Source organism: Choristoneura fumiferana, chromosome 30 (genome assembly GCF_025370935.1).
Source record: "Choristoneura fumiferana chromosome 30, NRCan_CFum_1, whole genome shotgun sequence".
Classification (NCBI taxonomy): domain Eukaryota; kingdom Metazoa; phylum Arthropoda; class Insecta; order Lepidoptera; family Tortricidae; genus Choristoneura; species Choristoneura fumiferana.
In genome coordinates, this window is record NC_133501.1 from 9,580,838 (window position 1) to 9,603,964 (window position 23,127).

The 23,127-nt window shown below is 35.9% G+C and overlaps 1 protein-coding gene across 5 annotated transcripts; it reads left to right on the forward strand.

Annotated features, from left to right (window-relative positions):
• Positions 1 to 123: 123 nt before the first annotated feature.
• LOC141444869 (lymphotoxin beta receptor inhibitor-like) lies at positions 124 to 18,251 on the forward strand. Of its 5 annotated transcripts, none has more exons than XM_074110591.1 (7): positions 124 to 286; positions 446 to 553; positions 3,231 to 3,275; positions 3,917 to 4,067; positions 4,310 to 4,352; positions 6,028 to 6,176; positions 8,178 to 10,414. In XM_074110591.1, the coding sequence occupies exons 2-7, from the start codon at positions 455 to 457 to the stop codon at positions 8,507 to 8,509; spliced, it is 819 nt and encodes a 272-aa protein (XP_073966692.1). In that variant the 5' UTR covers positions 124 to 286; positions 446 to 454; the 3' UTR covers positions 8,510 to 10,414. The 5 variants fall into 5 exon arrangements, with proteins under 5 accessions (XP_073966692.1, XP_073966693.1, XP_073966694.1 ...); XM_074110592.1 differs by lacking the exon at positions 8,178 to 10,414 and adding an exon at positions 17,732 to 18,251 and having other exon boundaries at positions 127 to 286; positions 3,911 to 4,067; XM_074110593.1 differs by lacking the exon at positions 8,178 to 10,414 and adding an exon at positions 14,518 to 14,684 and having other exon boundaries at positions 127 to 286; positions 3,911 to 4,067.
• Positions 18,252 to 23,127: the final 4,876 nt, after the last annotated feature.

The window sequence follows — 23,127 nt, forward strand, 5'->3', positions numbered from 1 at the left end:
AAAAAAATAACGGTTGCCATACTATAATTAGTTTCACCAACATAATATCACAAAATACTACAAACTTTATTGACACAAAAATGAAACTTTAATTCAAAACAGTGCAGAAACGAAACGCGCAAATGTCAAATGACGTTTCCGTTTGACGTGACGTGTCTCTGCCGAAGTGTCGACTTGTTTCAAGTTTTCAGAACGCCAGTGGTTTATAAAACAGCTTACATTATCAGAATACATTGATTCGATAAGCATTTTATCGCAATAATATCCACGTAGCTTACATTTAAAGGTAAAATTTCATTAGCCACGCATTTTATACGAATCAACACGTAGGTTAGGATCGTAATTTTAAAACATACTTTTAACTTATTATTTCGCGATAAATCTTTGAAACGTGAGACGAGATTAGTGCATTGACAGTGTTTTAATAATAAACACAACTTTTCAGGTGTTAAAGATGTTGCGTTTGCTATTTTTCGCTGCGTTTCTGCAGTGCAGTATTTCGCAACAGTATCAACAGAAAGTGGCTCCAGGTGTCCCTCCTCAGAACTATCAGGTACTATTTTAGCATTTAAATTATAGTTGAATAAATAAATTTCTATAAACAATCTACTAACTGCAATAATTATATGGATAACCCTTTTAAATTATCGTTAAGGATTTTCCAGCAATTAGCAAGTGATAATGATAATTATAATTAACTTTTTAAGCCTTAATATTTGTTGCGACATCCAAATCGTTAGGTTTGATTGCAACAGTCTCTAATATTAGAAACATGAAACAAATTGCATACTTATGTCAATTACGTTGACATGGTATGCCTTTTCATATGTTAATTTCTTGTGTTCTACTTTTATATTTATTTTACTATTCAGTGTTTTAAAGATTTCATAACTTAACACGTTGATGGATAGTATTTTGGTTTATCAATGTTTAATTGAAAGTAGTGTCCATCAATGCGTTAACATTTCTTAAAGTAGGTAGAAACAAATTTTGTATTTTAAAAAATTCACTCTAGAACATACAGAGTGAAATTAGTGTTTTTTTTACAAGCTTTTATTTAGTTTCACCTGTCCCGTTGTCTGTCTGTCTGTCTGTAATCAAATCTTGCAAGTTAAATTTGGTATGCAAATGTAGTTTGGGTGACAATACAAGTACAGCCAACAAAAAGTACAGTCAGCAAAAAAATCTTGTATTAAAAATGAAATTTTTACCAAAAACTTATTTCAAAAAACATATTGTACAGTTTTATTTAAATCTAGAACTACTCCCTAAATAGTCTAAAAGTAGTACTATAGGGTCAACAGTGCTCCTCCCCCTTAAAATATTTGATGTTGATGTATGTATAAGTACACTCGCCTCCATTATTATCTGCCACAGTGGAGCGTGCAGAAATATCTGAGGGGGCGTTCCATTAATACGTAACACAATTTTTGGTGATTTTCGACAATGCAACGCGCCATAACATTTTTCTGTACCTCCCCCTTCCTAAACATTACGTAACACCCAAATGATTTCCATTTATTTTTTTTAGCTTTTCTTTTGCCGTTTTCCCAATTTTTGGCACAGTCACACTGGCAACTCAGCATGAGAGCATTTATAGGCCAAGAACAACAAGTTGTATGATCATATCAGATATTTATGCATGCTTTGAAAGTAGAGGCGGCGCAAAGCGCGGGCGACGTGGGCAACCGCCCACGGCTTCGCGGTCTAAGGGGCCTCGCGGTCTGAGGGGCCTCGCGGTATAAAGGGCCTCGTGGTGTAAGGGGCCTCGCGGTCTAAGGGGCGTAGTTGTATAAGGGGCCTCGCGGTATAAGGGGCCTTGCAGTCTGAAAACAACATGCTAAAGTTTCACTTTGCAAATTAGTACCCTACGAACTGTATGGAAAAAGTTTTTTTTGATTTGTGGGTGTTCTGGTACTCTAACCTTAGTTGGTCTCAAAGAGTGTTTTAATCCTTGATAGAAAAGGGACTGATTGGCATAAAAAAACAAATCTGTCGATTTTCTCGCTGACTGTACATTTTATCAAAAATCTGTGAATGTCGATTGTCATCACTCAAAAAGTTAGTAAAGGTCTCCTAAGAGCATTTTCGCGTAGCAGCAAGGGATCTAGTACCTGCCCTTGTTGCCCCATCTCAACTTTTCACCCTGTATAACGTTACCAAGACGTAAAAAAAATATCTATACACCTTTATGCCGCCAAACATAAGGTCGATGTATACAGCGTACTTTATAAAGGACAAATTAACACCAAGAATAACGGCCGAATGTCATTTACAAAGTACACATTGTTCATGGAAAAAAGAATCTTAGGAATTTTGTAATAATATTCAAAATAACAAAGCTGGTGGACCACTAGGGCGTAAGTAAAAAAAGTCTGTTATAAAAGTTAGGTCCCAGGAGGATACATATTTTTGCATTCCACTGTACCAGTGACTGTACAAGTATATTGTTTTGATTCTGTGCAAATGCTATTATAATCACAGCGAGAAAATTGGAGACATGAAATTTCAGGCAAGTCTTTCATAAGCAATTTTAATGGACATTATTTATTTACTAGCTTCGCACGCGTAAATCATTAGATACAGCAGTTGAATTGAAATTCCGGGATTTTATTAAATTCTCGTGGGAATCCTCTAAAATTACATCGTGGTTTTCATTGACGTTACATTAAAACACCTATGCCAAATTTCATGACTCTAAACCCAGCGGTTGTTATTTCCAGATTTTATCCCTATCCCGTGGAAACATCGGGATAAAAAGTAGCTTATATATTATGCAAGACGTCCAGCTACTTACATACCAAATTTCATGACTCTAAGCTCAGCAGTTGTAATTTAGAGATTTTATCCTTATCCCGTGGGAATATCGGGATAAAAAGTATCCTATGTTTTAATCCAGGTTATAAACATAACTTTTTGTCAAATTTAATCCAAATTCGTCCAGACGTTTCAGCGTGAAGAAGTAACAAACATACTCACTCACTCACTCACTCACAAAATTTCACATTTATAATATTAGTAGGATTATTGGAAATTCCAACGGAAATTTTACAAAAATTAATATCAGATGTAACGGTAAACAACAGCAAGTAAAGGCTTTTCCCCAGCTACAGCATAATACTAATACTGCGGCAAAATCCAAAAGTAGGGTTATGATTTTCTGTGTTCTAATTCTGGTGGAAATAAAAGTAAATTACGAATATGAATAGACAATTCTTTTTTTTTTTCAGCAACCAGGCTACCAACAGGCGCCCCCACCACCTCCGCCGCAACAGGTAAAAAAATGAATTCAATTATAGATATTAAGCATGTAAATATTTATCTTAACTCGCTCAAAGGGCCAAAAAATAAGGGAGTGTCAGCGAACAACCAACATTCATTAGTCTCTGTGTAGTATATACCTGTTTTTCTGTACTGATTGCTATGTGTTGGTGTGCAATAAAGAGTAATTGTATTGTATTGTATTTTGGTCTGAGACACACTGTTCTTTTAGGTATAGATACGGCCGTTTTATAGCATATATTTTGATATACCCGCAAAGTACTGAATCTTCTGTACCTTGCCGGTTTTTAAGAAGCGAGTTGGCCTACTCGCCCCCCCTCCCCCCTACCTACGCCTACGACAACGTACATCCTAAACTACTGGAGACTAAAGACTTGAAATCTGACAGAGATATTCCTTCCTTGAGGGTCATAGAGATGCATTAAGAAGATTTTCTAAATTCCTACAGGACAGAGCGAGCTATTTTTTTATTCTTCCATAGGCGCAAATCCATGGGATAGTGACTAGTAAATTACAAAAAACAAGTGCGAGTCTGGACTCAAACCTACGATCCTCTGCATGAGCGGCAGCGTTAGGACTAACCGCTAGGCTACCATGGCTTTTTAGTTGTAATATATCTTTGTTACAGCAACAGTACCAGCAACAACAGTACCAACAACAGCCGCCCCAACAGCAACAATATCAGCAGCCTCCCCCTCCGCCCCAACAACAGTACCAGCAGCCACCGCCGCCGCAACAACAACAAGTCAACGTACAACAACACGGCGGGCACGGCCATCATGGCGGTAAGTTACTGACAACAACAGTCTATCACAACAACAACAACAACAATATCAGCAACAACAGTATTAAAATAAAAAAATATTCTGACTATGTATTAATGTGTCAGGAGTAGACTTTGTTGTAATAATCTGTCCCAACGGCCATCAGTTTTACGGCATATTGTGTGACCCCACACATGAGCCCACTGCTATTTCAGCTTGCTGCTGTCGCCGTTTAAATATTAATGTGCTTCCATTTATTTCAGATCCTCAACTCTTGAACCCGGCTAACATCGCTCATGAAAGGGAGTAAGTTATCCTTATGACTCTTAATTTACTAATTTATTCATAGTGAATACTTTCAATATATGTACTAAGAATGTAATATGATGCAGATAGATGAATCTGCAAGCCGGGAAGCCGTGGTGGCCTAGTGGTTTGACCTATCGCCTCTCAAACAGAGGGTCGTGGGTTCAAACCCCGGCTCGCACCTCTGAGTTTTTCGAAATTTCATGTGCGGAATTACATTTGAAATTTACCACGAGCTTAGCGGTGAAGGAAAACATCGTGAGGAAACCTGCACAAACCTGCGAAGCAATTCAATGGCGCGTGTGAAGTTCCCAATCCGCACTGGGCCCGCGTGGAACTATGGCCCAAGCCCTCTTGTTCTGAGAGGAGGCCTGTGCCCAGCAGTGGGACGTATATAGGCTGGGATGATGAGATGAATCTGCAACCTTTCCCTTACTTACTGGTTGACATATTTATTCACTTGCCGCCTTATTTTTACACCTACATATTTATTTATTAACTTGTTGCCTTATATACATAAAGACTTACTGACTTATTTATTTACTCGCTGCCTTATTTGTACGCTTACTGACTTATTCATTCACTTACCGCTTAATAATACAGTTACATAATCATTTATTCACTTGCAGCCTTATGTACACACTTACTATCTTATTTTATTCAACTATGAACTTGTTGCTTTATATACATATAGACTTACTGACTTATTTATTTACTTACTGCTTAATAATACACATACATCATTATTTATTCACTTGATACCTTAGTTATACACCTAAAGTCTTATTTATTCAGTTTCCGCCTTACTTATACACCTACTGACTTATTTATTCACTTGTCGTGCCACCTTATATATCCTGTGGAATGGCAGCGCCATATTTAAAATTTACTGTCAAGCGGCGTGGCCATTTTGAAAAAATCTTTCTTGACTGCAGTGACACCTACGAATTAATTTCGCGAATTAGCGAATTTTATTAAAAATATCACAAAAAAAACTACTTTAATTTTATAGATAAGCCTTACAGTGATAGTTTAGCATAAAATGGCATATATAATTAAATAACAATGAATGACCTTCAATTTCTGTGAACTTTATAATTCATTACCTATCAAATATCTGATAACCAAATTTTTCTCAGTCATGTATTAAATAACTATAATTACAAAATAAAACAATTGTATGTAGTAAACACTGATTTATTTCGTAAAATATTAATTTATTTACGAAACAAAGCCCTTTTATAATCTTTCAATATCAAATAATAGTATAATACGAGGTTTCCAAAAATACCAGCGCACGGCAGCGGCCACACAGTGAAACTTGAGTAAACGATAAGAACGAAATTTCTTCCGTAGTGTTGTCGCGGCCGTTAATAAATGCCATCCTTGTCTATTTATGAACGCATTCTGCAAGAATAAGCAAGCGAGATATAGGTCTACCAGTTTATATTTGTTAGTGAAATACGTCACCCGCCAACGACCGGGAGCCGGTCGCTTGCCACTCAAGGTTTTTTGACAGCGTGCCGGGAGCCGGTCGCCTGCCAAACAAGGGTGTGCCGGACCCGGACGCTTGCCACTCCAAGGGAATATACACTTATAGACTTATTCATAAACTTGCTTTCTTATTATTCACTTACTGACTTATCTATTCATTTACTGACTTATTATTCGCCAGCCACATCCAAGAGCACATGGACGTGCCGATAGACACGTCAAAGATGTCGGAGCAGGAGCTGCAGTTCCATTACTTCAAGATGCATGACGCTGACAACAACAACAAGCTAGACGGTTGCGAGCTCATCAAAAGCCTCATACATTGGCATGGTGAGTGTAGAACACAACAACAACAACAACACAACACAACTACAAATAAGAGACACGGCTGAAGCATCTTTAAAAATTCTTGGAATTTTATTACACTGGCGATTTGTAGGCGAGAAGAGAGCGAAGCGAGTGTGCAACTCGCCCACAAACCGCCAGTGTAATATGATAAGGCTCTTAAAGCCCTGTTTAGAAGGGTTAATGTTTTGGGATTTAATGTTGCCATGATTTGGATGGGGTTGCCATGTTTGGGTAAATGTTTTTTTTTTATATTGTCATGGCTATGGCAGAAAATGTTTGTCTTTTTATGTGGAAATTGATATTTTGATATTAGCTCGTGTGAATATTTATTTTGTTTTATATAGAAGACCATTATGTATTTTAAAACATAGCTAATATGAAAAGAAGAAATACTAATATCAAAATATTTTCTTCCGATTCCACTGCATTTTGAAATTGACCTAAAAAGTCTTGCGTTTAAGTTGAAAATTGCTTTCACACAATATGTGTATTGTTAAGAAATTTTGGAGAAAAGTAAGACTTTTTACACCGGGAAACTTGGCATTTCAACTGCTCTAAATTACCATAGATTTTGACACAATATTTTAGAAAATAAATTATAAATAAATATTAAAAATAAATATCATTGGACACTTGACACCAATTGACCTAGTCCCAAACTAAGCAAAGCTTGTACTATGGATACTAGGGAACGGATAAACATACTTGTATAGATAAATACATACTTAAATACATATTAAACATCCAAGGCCCGAGAACAAACATTCGTGTTATTCACACAAATATCTGCCCCGGCCGGGAATCGAACCCGGATACAATCTTGACGAGTATTTTTTATTGAAAAACGTTTAAAAAAAGCATGTTAATGATTATAGATCCTTGCTAATTGTTACATATTCGCTGTAAGCTGGCAACGTTGCATATTTTTATGGAATAATCGAGAAAAACTAACAAAAATGCAACGTTGCCAGCTCAGCAGGTATAAACGCTCTTAAAAATAATTTAAACAATAAAATAAATAATTTTAAATTCACAATTTAATTAAAATGTTAAAGGACCCTGGACTTAGGTGTGAAAAATGTGGTTTCAGTTAAATATCCTGAGACTTTGATACGTTATAGATTTCAAAGTCCTGAACAAAAGTCGAAAGAAGTTAAGGGTGCTTCCTCTGTTTCCGAGTCCCTTTCAGTTTGGTTTAGTTTTTTAGAGACTTTTTTTCAGGCCTTTGAAATCTATAACTGTTGCTCTCTACACTTTCACTGAACACCTGACTTGATAACAATACTGCACTGTTCATTCTTTGTAACTCATTTATTAAGCAAAACAACAAACATCTTAAACTTTTAAAGGAACACAACGTTAGCATGTTGCGGCGAGGGATAAGCGCCATCTATTAGTAGCTTTTGGAACTAATTAACTTAAAACTATTGCAAGGGAGCACAGCGTTATCTTAACGGGTGGGCGGTACAGAGCCATCTAGAGTGTGTTTACTGAAATTATGAATTTTAACGTAAGACATTCAACAATAACATATTAAAATCTCCGGATATTTAACTGAAACCACATCTCCTATATTTTAGGTCCGGAGTCCTTTACAAATTCATTTACCGAATAAATGTGTTTTCTAACAAAAGGTCTTCTGGTACCATCAGCCAAATATGTGGTCTACCACCCTAAGGTTGATAATCGTTTGCATGATATAAAACAATAATGCTAATAGACGTGTCTGTCAACTTGAAAGTTCGACTTTAGCGACACATTCATTGATAGGAACTTGTTTTAAAAATTGATAGACCACTTATTTGGCTGATAGTACGAGCTTTGCTCAGTTTGGGACTATGTCTATTGGTGTCAATTGTTCCTTTATATTTATTTATTATCTTGCGAACGTGTTTTTAATTCATTCGCTAACAATGCTGTGGTAAGCGGTTGGAACGCCAAAATCATCATTCATACTCATTGTGTGTTTGTCTTACGCTACAGAACAAGGTCACAAACAACCGACACAGGAGGGCGCTCCACCAGTGGGCGAAAAGATATTCGCCGACGACGAACTAGTCAATCTCATAGACCCTATATTAAACATGGACGATCATAACAGAGACGGCTATATCGATTACCCTGAGTTTGTAAGAGCGCAACAAAAGAGCCAGAATAAGGAGGGAAATAGTATTAAATGGGGTGTTGATGTTATTGATTTTAAATATGAATCACTTCGATCAAGAATACTAGACTACTTTCTATTAAAATCGGATGCAAAGTCAATTCATAGGAGCTGGCATGAATGGATTGAATTAGTAAATGAAAGTATCTAGGTCAGTGGCGTGGCGACGTAAAAACTCGATTCCCATGCAAGTACCTGCGAGGAATTCCATCTAAAGACATACTTTACTATTTTTTTTTCATTTTCTGGTTTGCCTAATGAAAATGTTGCCATTACGCTACTGATCTGTGTGTAACCTATTTGAATACACTCCACACAAATATGAAAATAATATGCATGAGCCACTTTCCTACGAAGATTTGTATGTGACATAAATTTGCTTGTGTTACCTGGTAATCAAAATAGATACAAATTCAAGGAAATAAACTGTCTTTTGTTATACTAATCGATGTGATTAGTTCAGGATAATATTTTATAACAAACTTCTAGCCTTTGTAATAAAAAAAGAGGAATCTGAAATTATTTTTTATTTTATCATCAATTCTATTACGAAGAACGCGTAAACATAAAAGAAATGTTTAATCAATTTTATAATTATAGCCATTTCAATTGGTTAATAAGTGACGTCACGACCTATTGCCGTATATAGATTCTTACAGGGTAGCGTTAAGACAGCTCAATAAAAGTACGTCTGGCAATATATATCTAGTTATAGTATTTTTGATCGAAGAGTTTGAGCCACTGAAGTGACAGTATCATCTTGCTTCAAAACAAAACATTGATGTTTGTATAATTAAGAATTACTAACATTTTAAATACCGATCAAAACGTCCAGTTAAATTGTGTATTTATTCATCTAGACTAAACCAATAATTACTCAAAATACGTTGAGGCACCGTAGACTCAAAAACGTCACTTAAAAAGCGCTGACGCGTAAACGCAGTGTCGGTACTTATGCCTCACTTTTTTGACTAATACCGCCCCTTCCGCTACTCAAAAAGTATTAGTAAGTAAGAGGTGATGGGACTTAAACATATTATGTACGTCACTTTTTTGACCCTACTTTGTACGCACGTGCAGTGGCCACAACACTGCGTGACCAACGTGATGTGGTCGATCGTAAATTCTCGAATCGTATCTGTGCTAATAACTATTATATAATCTGTGGTAGAGCGCACAAAATGTCAAATGTATGACAGATGTTTTGTTTTTAATTTAGATTTCAATGGTTTATTTTGGAGCAAGGTAGCTAAAGCATTATTACTTGAAGTCTTTAGACTAAATAAATATTAATTTGAATCCTTGATCATTATCTTTCTAAAATTTGGTGTGTATTTGGCCAATAGTTTGCTGTGCCAGCTTAAATTTAATTATCTAGCACAAATATAACCGTTAAATTAAATAATTAATTTTCATAATTCAATGTGAAAATCAATCAATTACGAAATAATTTTAGGTATTTTCGATAAAATTAGCAAAGCATTTTTTTTTGGTCAACTACTGTCTCTTGTCAAGGGTTGAAATTAAATTTTGTAATGAAATTGAAACAAAATATTGATTACTTATAGTTTTTTTAACGCTGCACCTTCCAGATTATAATACATATAAAAACGGGTGTGATTAATACGCATAACTATTGTTTGTCATAACATAACAATTCGTGTAATTTTTATTTCTCTCAACATACCTACCTAATATTTTAATATTTCACTGGAATTTTGTTAGGAAAATCAGACTTAAAACCTATCCTGTTTTAAGTGGCAAATATTCAGTCGGAAAAAATTATGCGAACAAATGATTCGACCAAACAATTTTATGCGAAATAAAAACATGGCTCGAATATTTATAAGTTTGAAAATATATTCTTTTTGTTCTAAATCGGTTGTTATTTGTATATTTTGTTATTTAAGGTGATGTTTGTGCTTCCATTCTGTATTCTGAATTAAAATTAAGTTATGCCTACTTACTCGAATTAAAAAAAAATATGCGCTCTAGTGTAGAAAATCTGGAATAAGCACATAATATTTTCTATGAAAATCGTTTCTTGTTTAGTAAATAGAACAGTATAAAATTTGCATAATAAAAAAAACTCAAGATTTTTTTAGACCATGTTTCAACAGTATATATATAAACTACTTTATTTACTATAGCGCATATATAAATATTCCATAAAAACAATGCATTTCTGTCGATTCTCAAATACTTTATTTTTTACTCTTTTTATTTTTGACTATTGTGTTTGATTGAATCCACCAAGTGTTTGTTATTTTGACTAAAGTCATGTGCACCATCTAAACTCGGATTTCCGAGCTAATAATGCAGAAGTAATAAATTCCCAGATATTTGTCCTTTACTGGGATTTTTTTCCCATTTATCCGCATTGACTACGTATGCAATTTGCACCAGTTGCAATAAAAGTTGACTATGGAGAAAAAGCTATAATAGCGTAGTATGACCTATGGCCCCTGACACAGAGCTCGTTGGGTAGAGCCCGGGCTGAGCTAGGTATAGGAAAACATGGTGAGGAAACTTGCATACATTTTGCGAAGAATTCAATGTTTTTGTTTTTTACATAAAACTGACCGTGATTGACCCTTTTCCCACCTGATGGGTGTGATTGAAGTTCTTTTGGGACCATTGTGACATGCGGTTTTTTTTTAAATCAATCGTCACTGTAATTTCTTTTTTTCTCCTTTTCTTTCTTGTCTTTATGAACATGTGGGTACTTCATAATTTCCGGTTTAAACAAGTCCCACTGCTGGGCAGATGCCTCTCAGATTGAGATTTTGGGCTCTATTTCCCATGCAAGCCCAGCGCGAATTGGGATACACACTTTTGAATTACTTTAAGAGTTTTTTCCTTGACAGAAAATTTTGCGATAAATTTCAAACGTGACGCACATACATTCAGATCAATTCAGAGATGCTAGCCCGGGTTCGAACCCACGTTCCTCTGCTTAAGAGGCCATAGGTCAAACCACTAGGCCCCAACGGCGTTTGTACTTTTATCAGCTCTGATTAAACCGTGTATACTGACGTCATCCCTAAAATATACTAAGTATGTTATATTTTGTTTCTCACTCACTCTGTACATAACTTTAGTCGGAATATAGTGTGTCTTATTGTGACTGAGTACTTTAAGGGTCGTATCGCTATTTATAGCGATATTCTCTGTTCTTTTCTTGCACGTACTGAATGTAGTGCAGATAGACAGAGACGGGAATACTTCTGATACTTTGACTGTCAAATAATTTGTTGCAACTGACGAATTCGCGTCCTGCTTGCTATTAAAGTTTAACGTATACTATACTAAAATAAAAATACCTTATTATTCTCAAAAAATGTTCGTATGTTTTGCTAAGTCAGTCATCTTCTTGATTTCTAATTCTACATTCCTTTGTGCTTGTCAGTGTGCCGTTTTTTGAAAAAAAAAAACTGACAGAAAACGGCCAGTATTAAATTATCTAAACAATATAGGCAGCCTCGCTAAGACATTTAATTGGCATGCCACATTTGTGATTTTTGTGTTAAATAAAAAGAAAATCGCAACCTTACAACCTTTTAAAGTACAGTGTAATCTTTCCTCCTCTCGATTCTGAACAAACTATTACCAGGTTTTCAGTTATTGAATTACACCTGGTTTACAATTCGAACGTGATATCTTGCCGCTTTATCTTATTTAATACGAGAGAGAGAGACGGTACGATACGAACTTCGTTTTTCGAATTTCGTAGTAGCCCCCACTTCGCTTCTCGTTCATCGGTGGCGGTGTGACAAGGGCCTAAAATGGCCGAGCGCGTTCGTGAATTGCAACAGATTATGAATTTATTTTGCACTAAAAGACAAGGGTTTCTTTATTATGTTATTTTCCTAATTTGCACGTTTATGATTATGTCAAAAGTGCCAAAGCCAATATCTGTAGGGAATTCAAAACTGGTTTTTATTGTATAGAGAAAACCCGGTTTTCGGTTTTTCTCCATACATCAAAAACCGGTTTTGAATTCCTAAATATCTGTGTATATTGATTTATATATTTTCGTTTAAAGGCAGTCGGATAGTAATATAAATAGCATACCTGCGAGATTGAAAAAAAAAAAACAGTATTTTAAAGGAATCTCATGCAATTTGAACCTGTTTTTAGTTTCAATATTTTCTTAATGGAAAGATGTTGGAAATACCTAGACGACAGTTGTAGTACACATAATCTAAAACAAAACGCGCTCTACAGTAAGTCATTACATTACTAAGTTTATTTTGCGTGTAGAGGCCAAGAACACGTCAAAGCACATAAACTTTAAATATAATAAAGGACGAATTGATATAATGGTATTTTTATTTGATATAAAATAATTTTCTATGAAACTAAATTTGACGAACTCTTTTTATCGTGTAATCTACAGACTGTTTTAGATTAAGTTAGCTTTATTTCGTAACAATCTTGTAAAATTGGCCATTTCTAAGGAAAATATGTTATGTCAAAATGACTGTTATGTGTTTTGTCCATTAGGTACCTATTTATTTCTAATTATATAGCTTGGTTTCGTAACAATTCTATTAAATTGTCGATTTATAAGAAACCCTCGTTATGTCAAATGACTATAATGTATTCTGTCCATTATTCTTTTCAAATTATATGTAATGTCACAATAACTCTCCCGCTGCCTTTATTTTTTGGTTGTGTAAATGACGTGCTAAGAGCGACTGTGTTAGACATTAAAATCAATATAAAAAACTACTTTTATTAATTTTAACATTATTTTATATTTAACTAACCCCTGTAATGTAATGTCACTTACATGCATAGTTGATGTGGCAATGTGCAGGCCATAGCACGGAGAACAGATGGCCGTTGGGGCCGAAAAGTTCTCGAATGGAGATTACAAACAGACAGACAACGGGGCAGGAGAAACTAAATAAAAGCTTGTAATAAACGCCCTTAGAACGAATAATTTATTGAATCAGGCGTTACTTTGCGGAGGTCCATATCAATGAACTAAAATAATTTCCTTGCTCACCCGCGACCTTACGATAGCCAAGCTTATGCAAAATATGCGTGTTCATGCAGTTCCTCCACCTCCACACTGTAAGAACACACACAAATCACACAAACCCATCTATCACCACCACCACACTACACTGACGCGTTTCGAACTCAACCAGAGCTCATCTTCAGAACCCACAATGAACGACAACTCGTGGCTTGCCATCCACTGGTCGCCCGCAATTCTCACGATGTCGTCAGTCCGCAGTGGGAGGCTTGCCAACGCTACGTCTTCCGGTTCGTGGTCGCCACTCGAAGACCTCCCCCAACGGTTATCTGTCCTTCGAGCGATGTGGCCTGCCCATTGACACTTTAACTTGCATATTTTTCCAACTATGTCGGTGACTTTAAGTTCTTCGACGAATTTCCGTGTTTTGATTCTATCACGCAAAGAGAGAGAGTGTGTGTGAGAGAGTGAGAGAGTGTGTGTGTGTGTGAGAGAGAGAGTGTGTGTGTGTGTGTGAGAGAGAGAGAGTGTGTGTGTGTGTGTGTGAGAGAGAGAGAGAGAGAGAGAAGATTTACACATATTCGATACACGTAAAAATACATTAGATGGAAATAATACGAAAATAACAAAGAAACTCCAAGCATCTCTCCAAGGCTTGTTGCGTGACTGAGCTTCTCCAAGCCGATACAGTCATAGGGCTAGGTTTACATGGCGACTATTCGATTTGAAATTCTCTCGCATACGGTTTTACGGTGCACACGGTGCGACGACCATTCGGTTTTTTCACGTATGCGCCCCGCGCGCGTCTCGTATAAGAGAAACCAGTTCATCCGTGTGAACGAAACGACGTAAACACAAGCGCCACTGAGCATCGCATTTAAAATCGTTTCGAGAATCTCACATTCCCGTGCCCTTAGTGTAAGTTTTCGGTTACAAAATACGTCTCGATCGCGTTCGCGTTAAAATCTCAATTTGTATGGAAACACGAACATCGCAAACGTTCCGCTAGAGGCGCTGTTCGTGTTTCCACCAAGTTGCCATACAAATTTTGTTGTCACTACTAAATCTCGTGTACGGTATACGGGAAAAGGAAAATTTTCCGCCGTGTGAACCTAGCCTAGTTCATGACTGGCACGCTTTCATGTATCGTGAGTTGTTTTGGATTTTTTCAGACGATTCCACTGATACCAGGGTCGTATCAGACACGGAACTGGCGCAGCTGGTCGACCATTCGTTGTCAATTAGTGACCTCAATGACGATGGGTATCTGACTTACGCTGAATACGCTAGAAACACTCGCGTCTTCAAGGGGGAGCCAGATTGAAGACATAAAAATATAAATAGACAAATATGAATGTCTTTTTGTCCTGCAATAAAAAATGGCCTATCCTGTCCTCAAGAATCTAGATATGGTAGTTTCCCCTATCCACTACGCCAGACATTAGTGGCTACTTGCTCATAAATCTCGAGTTTGCGTTAAGCTCTGTTTAGTAGTGTCAAAATGTATGGAACTGTCAAGCTTAAGCCAGGTTTAACGACTAAATCTAGATTTTTTTTCCTGCAAGACGGCCTAGGTATCAGAAAATATTGAGTCTGTGATACGCAATACCGCGTAAGTAGCATTTTCCATGCCACTTGCCACTAATATTATAAATGCGAAAGTTTGTCTATTTGTTTGTTTGTTACTTCATCACATCCAAACCACTGAACTAATTTAGATGAAATTCGGTATACAGATAGTTCGAATCCCGGAGAAGGACATAGGATAGTTTTTATCCCGGAAAGTTGCATAGTGCTCGCGGAAAAGCGATAAACGAATTTTACGCGACGGAGTCGCGGGTTACGGCTAGTAAGGTATAAATTTTCTCTGTCAGAACGGTACTAACATCGTACTGTTCTGACAGTGAAAATTATACCTTATGGAAAATGCTAGTTACGCGGTATTGCAGTATCATCGACGAATGGACAAAGTGAAGCGCGTCAAAGTTCAGGAGTGGGGGGCCCTTGACGTCACGCGAAACATTAAAGCCTCAAACATAGCGGTGGTGGGGCGGTGCGGTGCGGCGCGGAGACGGTACCGGTTGTAATATTAGAGCTAACGTGAAAGAGGGCACACGCGAATACCGCGTGGGAAATAAGCGTGGCGCGGTATTCTGTGTGCCCTCTTTCACGTTAGCTCTAATATTACAGCCGGCACCGCCTTCGCGCCGCGCCGCACCGCTCCGCCTCAGCAGGGTTACTACGAAACTCTAAACTCGAAGTTCGTGTCGTGCGGTCCCTCTGACACTTATACTGTTTAATACGAGAGCGAGAGGGACCGCACGACACGAACTTCGAATTACGAGTTTCGTAGTAGCCCTCCAGCCGTCAGTGTGTTTCTAGCTTTACTGGCTATATATCTTCATTATTTTTTTGTTTGAATGACGAAAGAAAAATATAAATGTGTCCAATGTTTTTTGACAGATTTATCAGATTTTTATAACACTACTAGCTGTTGTCCGCGACTCCGTCCGCGTAGAAGTTAGGTATGTAAAATAGTTCACGTCCTATTCTCAGATAGGTCTGAGAATATACAAAAAAAAACATTAAAATCGGTCAAGCCGTTTCGGAGGAGTTTGGTCACAAACATAATTGGACATCAGAGCCAAGGTATAGGTGATGTGCGTTTTTGATACTTTACAAGTCAAGCAAAATTAAACTTTAAAAGGTTTTAACATCGACTTAATGTATCAAAATTAAGAAAACTAGGTATTAAGGTTCTCTATCATTTGCCCGAATGTATCGTTTTCTAGAATTTTTATTAGCCATATAATAATTTATTTCTGAAATAGTAATTTCTAACCTACTGCATTCTATATGATGACATTTAAAAAATCCTGAAAACAGCACGGTCCTATATATTTTACGGCAAACGTTGGTATGGCAAGTGAAATTCGGGCAAATTGAATTCGGGCAAGTAAAGGTAAACGTGATTCTAAAAAAAGTTATTTTCTCTGATGTCCAGCTTGTGACCCGAGAATTTTATATATTGGATAATAAAGTTCTTTTCAGTTACAAACTCGAGTAGAATGTTGAAAGCATTTGGGACTTGGGACCAATGTATTTTGTCGAAATTTGTGTGTTGTTGAGCTTTTGTGATTGTTATTGTACCTAGTCATTGTCCACTGTGTGAAGCCTTATTGTTTCATGGTAAGTTTTATTTTAATATGTCATTGTTATTTATTTTTTATGATTGCTTTAAAAATCTTGGAACCAAAGATACGTTCCCATTGTACTTATCGTGTTGGCTCGGCACATCATTTAGGCTGCCATTAAAAAGTTCCGAATGTGTTATAAATTTATAATTTTTATTTAACATATATTTCTTATCATCCCAGCCTATATACGTCCCACTGCAGGGCACAGGCCTCCCCTCAGATTGAGAGGGCTTGGGCCATAGTTCCCACGCGGGCCCAGTGCGGATTGGGAACTTCACACACACCATTGAATTGCTTCGCAGTCATTGTGCAGGTTTCCTCAAGCCTGGCTTATTGATTCATGGTAAGCTTTTTTTAAATACTTATGTCAATGTATTTCCGCACATGATTGCTTTAAAAATCTTGGGACCAAAGATACGTTCCCCGTACTTTTGATTGGCACGGCACCATTTAGGCTGCCATTGAAAGTTCCGAATGTGTTATAAATGTATAATTTTTATTTAACATTATATTTTTTATATTTCTTATAATATAGTACCCGGGATTTACGCTGAACAAAACAAATAAAGATTATCTCGACGTTTCAGCCACATTACTGTTGCGAGTATATTGAAATATAGGGTATGACGTTGACGTTGACGACGGCGCAAGTCTTTCGAACTACCCGCACTTGATTACTATGCAATGATGGTGATGATTGCAATGTGGCTGAAGCGTAGGTAAATTTGATAATCTGAAAGACAGGTACATACATTTTACTTACCCCGATATCGATATCGGATCGAATAATCTGATAACGCTGTTTTAACGTTATACTTTTTTTATGCATTAAGTGTTGTGTTGCCAGTACAAAAAACCCCTACTTGAATCTAGGGTAAGTGCTGTTTTGTATCTATTAAATTTGTTTATTATTTTATATTTTTATTAGTTTTAGCGATAAGAAGATCATTGTAAAGAATATCCATCGAAATATTTATCGACATAAAAAAAAGAGAAAGTATGGGTGTCTGTCTGTTATATCTTCACGCTTAAACTTATTCATACAATTATATGCCCCGACCGGGGATTGAACCCGGGACCTCAAGCTTAATTCATAGTCAGGTTCTCTAACCACTTGGGAATCGTAACAAAAACATAGCAAGTTAAATAAAAGCTTGTTTTTTTTTTAATTTTTGCTTTGATTTTTCAGGACAAGTTGACAAAAATCATGCGACTTATTCAGACAAGCAACTTGAAGACGTGTTAGAGCATGCCTTCAAACACACAGACGTAAATAAAGATGGCTACATCGATTATTTGGAATATAGAGTCAGTAACTACGCAGCAAAGAAAGCTAAAGACGCTCAGTAATATTTTAAATTCAATAACACTCGATAATACGGTATTTCACAGTTTTATATATTTATTTAATTAAAACTTCACAATGCCTGTTATCGAAGAGAGAAACAATTTTTAAGCTACCTTTACAAAATACCTTTATTGTACTAATTTTGTACCTAATAAAGTTTTTTACTTAAAATTTAAATTCTTTTATTTTTTAATATTTCCAGGCTTATCAGGTAAGTATCAAACTATTTTTAACTAAACGGTAGTCAATTTTAACCTACTCTTAAAAGATCTAGGTACCTACACCTGTTAAGAGCGTTTATACCTGCTGAGCTGGCAACGTTGCATTTCTGTTAGTTTTTCTCGATTATTCCATAAAAATTTAATGAAAATTAGAAATGTTTTCTGATAGAACACTTCTTAATATATAAGTCAATGTGTCTACTCCAATAATTATTCGAGATAATCTTTTATATTCCTTAAAAACGAATTAATGTTTATGACCGGTTTTCAAAGAAAATAAAAGTCTGTAACGAATAATTATTGGAGACACATTAACTTATATATTAGAAGTGTTCTATCAAACAACATTATTAATCATTCAATTATGGAATAATCGAGAAAAACTAACAAAAATGCAACGTTGCCAGCTCAGCAGATATAAACGCTTTTAAACTATCTACCATTATCTTGCATACTGATGTAGTAAATAATATCGTATTATTTCAACATGATTTCTATAGGTACTAATATTCTTGAGAGAGAGAGAGAGAGAGAGAGAGACATACAAACACACTGTGATGACACGAGCGCCAGCGCGTCTTTAGACCTTTACACGCGCCAGTTTTTCGAACTACCCGCACTTAATGTTCTAACCCAACTAAGTAGGTATGTTTTGTTTCATTTATTCAGGTTCAGACGGCCAGAAGATAGAAAGCGCGTCAGTATACAAAGACGATGATCTATCTCAAATCGTGGAAGGTGCGCTAGAGCAGGCAGACAAGGACAACGACGGTTTTATCAGTTACGCCGAGTTTAAATCTGTTACTGTATAGTCAGATTCTAGAACTGGACTTGTTATTTTTTGGTCACGAACGAAATTGTTTTATCTACACACATATTACATTACGTAAACCCGAATTACGACCGCTATGAATGAAAGATAAACTGCTATGAGAATAGTTTTATTATCTGTGAAAGTTGATTTTATTGTTACATTCAAATTTCGAACATCTTTCGAAAACAAAGCGATTTGATTGGACCTTAATTGTATTTTATTTTATTCGAAATGAAAATATGACGATTGCAAACAATTTCGATAAATTACGAACGTTACTTGATAACAATTAAAAAACCGGCCAAGAGCGTGTCGTACACGCCCAGGATAGGGTTCCGTAGCCATTAAGAAAAAATCAAATAATATTTTTCTAAGGATTTCGTATTGTGTAGGTACTGAATCTTCCAAGTTTAGGTATATTTTACCTTACCTTAGGCTGCTATTTACTCTTAAACTACTAATAATTCTCAAGAAAACTTAACCGTTATAGTTTTCCATATAAGTTTGATATACTTACTACCATCCTGATTTTTATAAAAAAATTCCACCCACTGGTTTAGATTTTAGAGGGGGGGGGAGGCGCTAGATTTTAATGAAAATTTGCACTTTAAAGTTGAATATTTTGCAAACAAATCACTGATTTGAAAACTCGCTTTAGCAACCCCTTAATGATATTAAAAGACCTATCAAACCATACCCCACAATACAAGTTTGGATGGAAAAAAAATCACCCCACTTTACGTCTATGGGAGGTACAGTAAAAATTTTTTTTGAATTTTTTTATTGTACCATTTTGTCGGCATAGTTTACATATATATTCGTGCAAAATTACAGCTTTCTAGCATTGATAGTCCCTGAGCAAAGCCGCGGACGGACAGACAGACAGACATGGCGAAACTATAAGGTTATTAGTAGAATACGGAACCCTATAAAACAGCCTCACTACAACGAAGGTCTGGCTGCCGCAGGCTCTGTCTATTTGTTTGTCAAAGCGAGGTTTATATCGTTCGTGTGACTCACTTGTCAGACAACAGTAACGACTTTAAAATACAGATGGCGCTGTACCAATCCAGAGGGTTCTGAGTGGAATAAAAAAACTAGGGTTGCGTGACATGCTTCATTTACTGCCATTTTTTAGCGACCAAAAAAAGGAGGTTTTCAAGTTGACGCGTATAATTTTTTTGATGTTTTCTTTGTCTTGCTGCACTTTGTTTTGTTTCAAATATGTGTGAAGATAAAGCAGTGTGTGTATCTGTACATGATTAACCCTTACCTGCATGATTTAATATTTTCCGTCGAAAATACGAAAAATTATAGATAGAATACACCATTTTAATAATGAGAAAATATTGAAAAAATCAGGATAAAGTTTGTACCATATTATTTTTTAACACTATGGTATCATTTTTGATACTCCAAGCAAATTGTAGTTAAAATTGTATTCTGCTTGCAAAACAGAATAAGGTAGATACAGTCAGTCTTATAAAAAAAAAACAATTAAAACAATTAGTTTTTTTTGATAAAATGAAAAAACCTATGGTATAATTTTTGATACCATAATATGCATCTAAGGGTTAAATTACGCACTATGTAACAGTCGCATAAACTACCTACGATTATGAGTACGCTTACGGTAGGTAACACTAAATTTCGTTTTATGATGCAATTGAACTTATACATTCGTATCTTTTCATTGTTACTTTATTGTTTGTTCGTTACTTTTTAATCTTATGACAAAAGAAAAGACAACTCTACGGCCTTTGAGAAAAAAAAAGTAAGTAATTGAATCTTAAATAAAGTTACGAACATTTAGCCATGACATTATGATACCATACAACTTGTTTTATTTACGCCAACCATGTAACAGGTTGTTACATCCCATCAAAACATATTTTTCACCTCAGCACCTCAAACAGGCAGGTTTTGCTATGAGAAATCAGTGAGCATTTTCGCATTTTGCTCACTCCGTGAGACAAAGTAACTTTTTAATTATTTTTTTTAAATGCTGGGTACAGTGTTGGGTCTACTCACTGAATTCCAAATATTTGAACTTTACTTTGATCTGTCATTTCACTTCAACACGAAAAAAGCGAGAGATAGGATCAAATGTGTTGATTACAATCTTAAATTAAAATTTTGGTATTATAAATACATATAAATTACATGACAACGAAATATTTCCAAAATGTAAATTTTCCCGATCTTTTAATAAAGTAGGTATGCAACCTCGTTGCACGAAAGCCGCTTCTCTTGTTTTTTTTTTTTATAAAAGAATTCCGTATACTGCCTCTACAGTTGGAATAAATATTTGTTAAATTGTATGAATTTTTAACAAATCTATTTAATGTTTATGTAATATAAATCTTAGTAAAATTCATATTCAAAGGTTTAATAGCATTTATAATAAATTATACGTTTATTGTCCAACCTTTTTAATGACCCCAAGATGACGCTTTTTGCAGTATTAAAAAAAAGTGTGACATTAGTACAAGATCAAATTACAATGCATGTATTGAGTATGAGATTTGTATTGTATACCTACTGGACACTTTGTTATGGTTTTAAATGTGATTATTATGTTTGTTTCTTAATAATCGGATTCTATTTAAAAAAAATGTGTTTGTTTTGTAAACAGGTAGGTATATGTAGTTTTATTCTTATGTTACATTTAAATTATGTTCTCGCTGCTGAGGTGAAAAATTGTATGTGTCACACGAGAGCAAAGTTTTTTTGCATCTCGTATATAATTATGAATCCCTTGCTGTTCTCAGGATTCTAACCTAGAATCACTCGCTGACGCTTGTGATTCAATTATAGAATCCTTCGCTTACTCGGGATTCAAAATCAACACTCGCAACAAAAAACAACTTTGCTCTCTTGTTGCACAAATAACTATTGTGAAATGAGAGCCGAAAACAGGATTACGTCGCTGTTGACTTCGCGCGACAGAAGAATTGAGATCTATAGGTATATGTGCCAAGTTCTGTGTAGAAAATCCTGAAATTAGAGTTACAAGAATTTGCAACATCTTAAAATGATTTTTTGGGTCCATATCGACTTGCACACTTATTGAAAGTCCGAATGTAATGTTTGCCAGAATGATCGTTTGTCATAACTCTTTTTCTCTCTGAATCCAATGATTGTTCAGAATTGTTATAAATATGTTGTTATAAATAATATCTGGGTGACCGAGCTCCGCCTGGGCTAAAACTCGGTACCTAGCGTTTCCCAGAGATAAGACCAAGCTAGATCGATTTTTCATCCCCGAAAACATACATATACCAAGTTTCATCGAAACCGTTGGAGCCATATATATACAAGAATTGCTCGCTTAAAGGTATTAGATAGATACTTTATTGTGAAATAAATAAATAAATATGATGACAAACGATGATTTGGACAAAAAATACGGTATGACTAGCGAAGAGTATGCTTTGGAGCTCCCTGAATTTATATCAGTTTCTTGTTACTTGATACTATCATAATATGTTTGCCATTTAATAGTCTGGTAATATACAGTCTTAAAGCTACTCGGGACTTCACTTGGCTAGTTTTCCACCATTAGGTATCATCAGTCGGAAGACGTCCACTGCTGAAGAAAGACCTCCCCCTTAGGACGCCACAATGAACGACAACTCGCCACTTGCAACCATCGGTTTCCTGCAACTCTCACGTTGTCGTCAGTCCTAGTGGGAGGGCTGCCAATCGTCTTCCGGTTCGTGGTTGCCACTCGAGGACTTTTCTCCCCTCTTCGAGCGATGTTACGACATGATGGTATGTGTCTCTTGGTCTATTTGTTTGTCAAAGCGAGGTTTATGTCTTCGTGTCAAAACTCACTTGTCAGACAACAGTAACGAATTTAAAATACAGATGGCGCTGTTACCAATCGAGAGGGTTCTGAGTGGCGTCTTTAAAAGACACACTTTTTTCACTGTAGAACTGAGAGTACCAAGCCCGGAAGGCACGAATGCTTTTATCAGTTTTCACATATATAGGCGAGCTTATGTACCGTTTATTGTTCCACATAGTAATGTCTCGTTCGAACTGAAAACAAAAAAAATATATAACGTCCTTTGCCATCCCCATGGTCTTTATACCCCAGTGAATGTACAGGGTTTTTATTATTATTACACTCTGTACCTATTACGGTACAAGTAGGTAATAATATCCTTAGATATATGAATATACTTACTAGAGTGAAC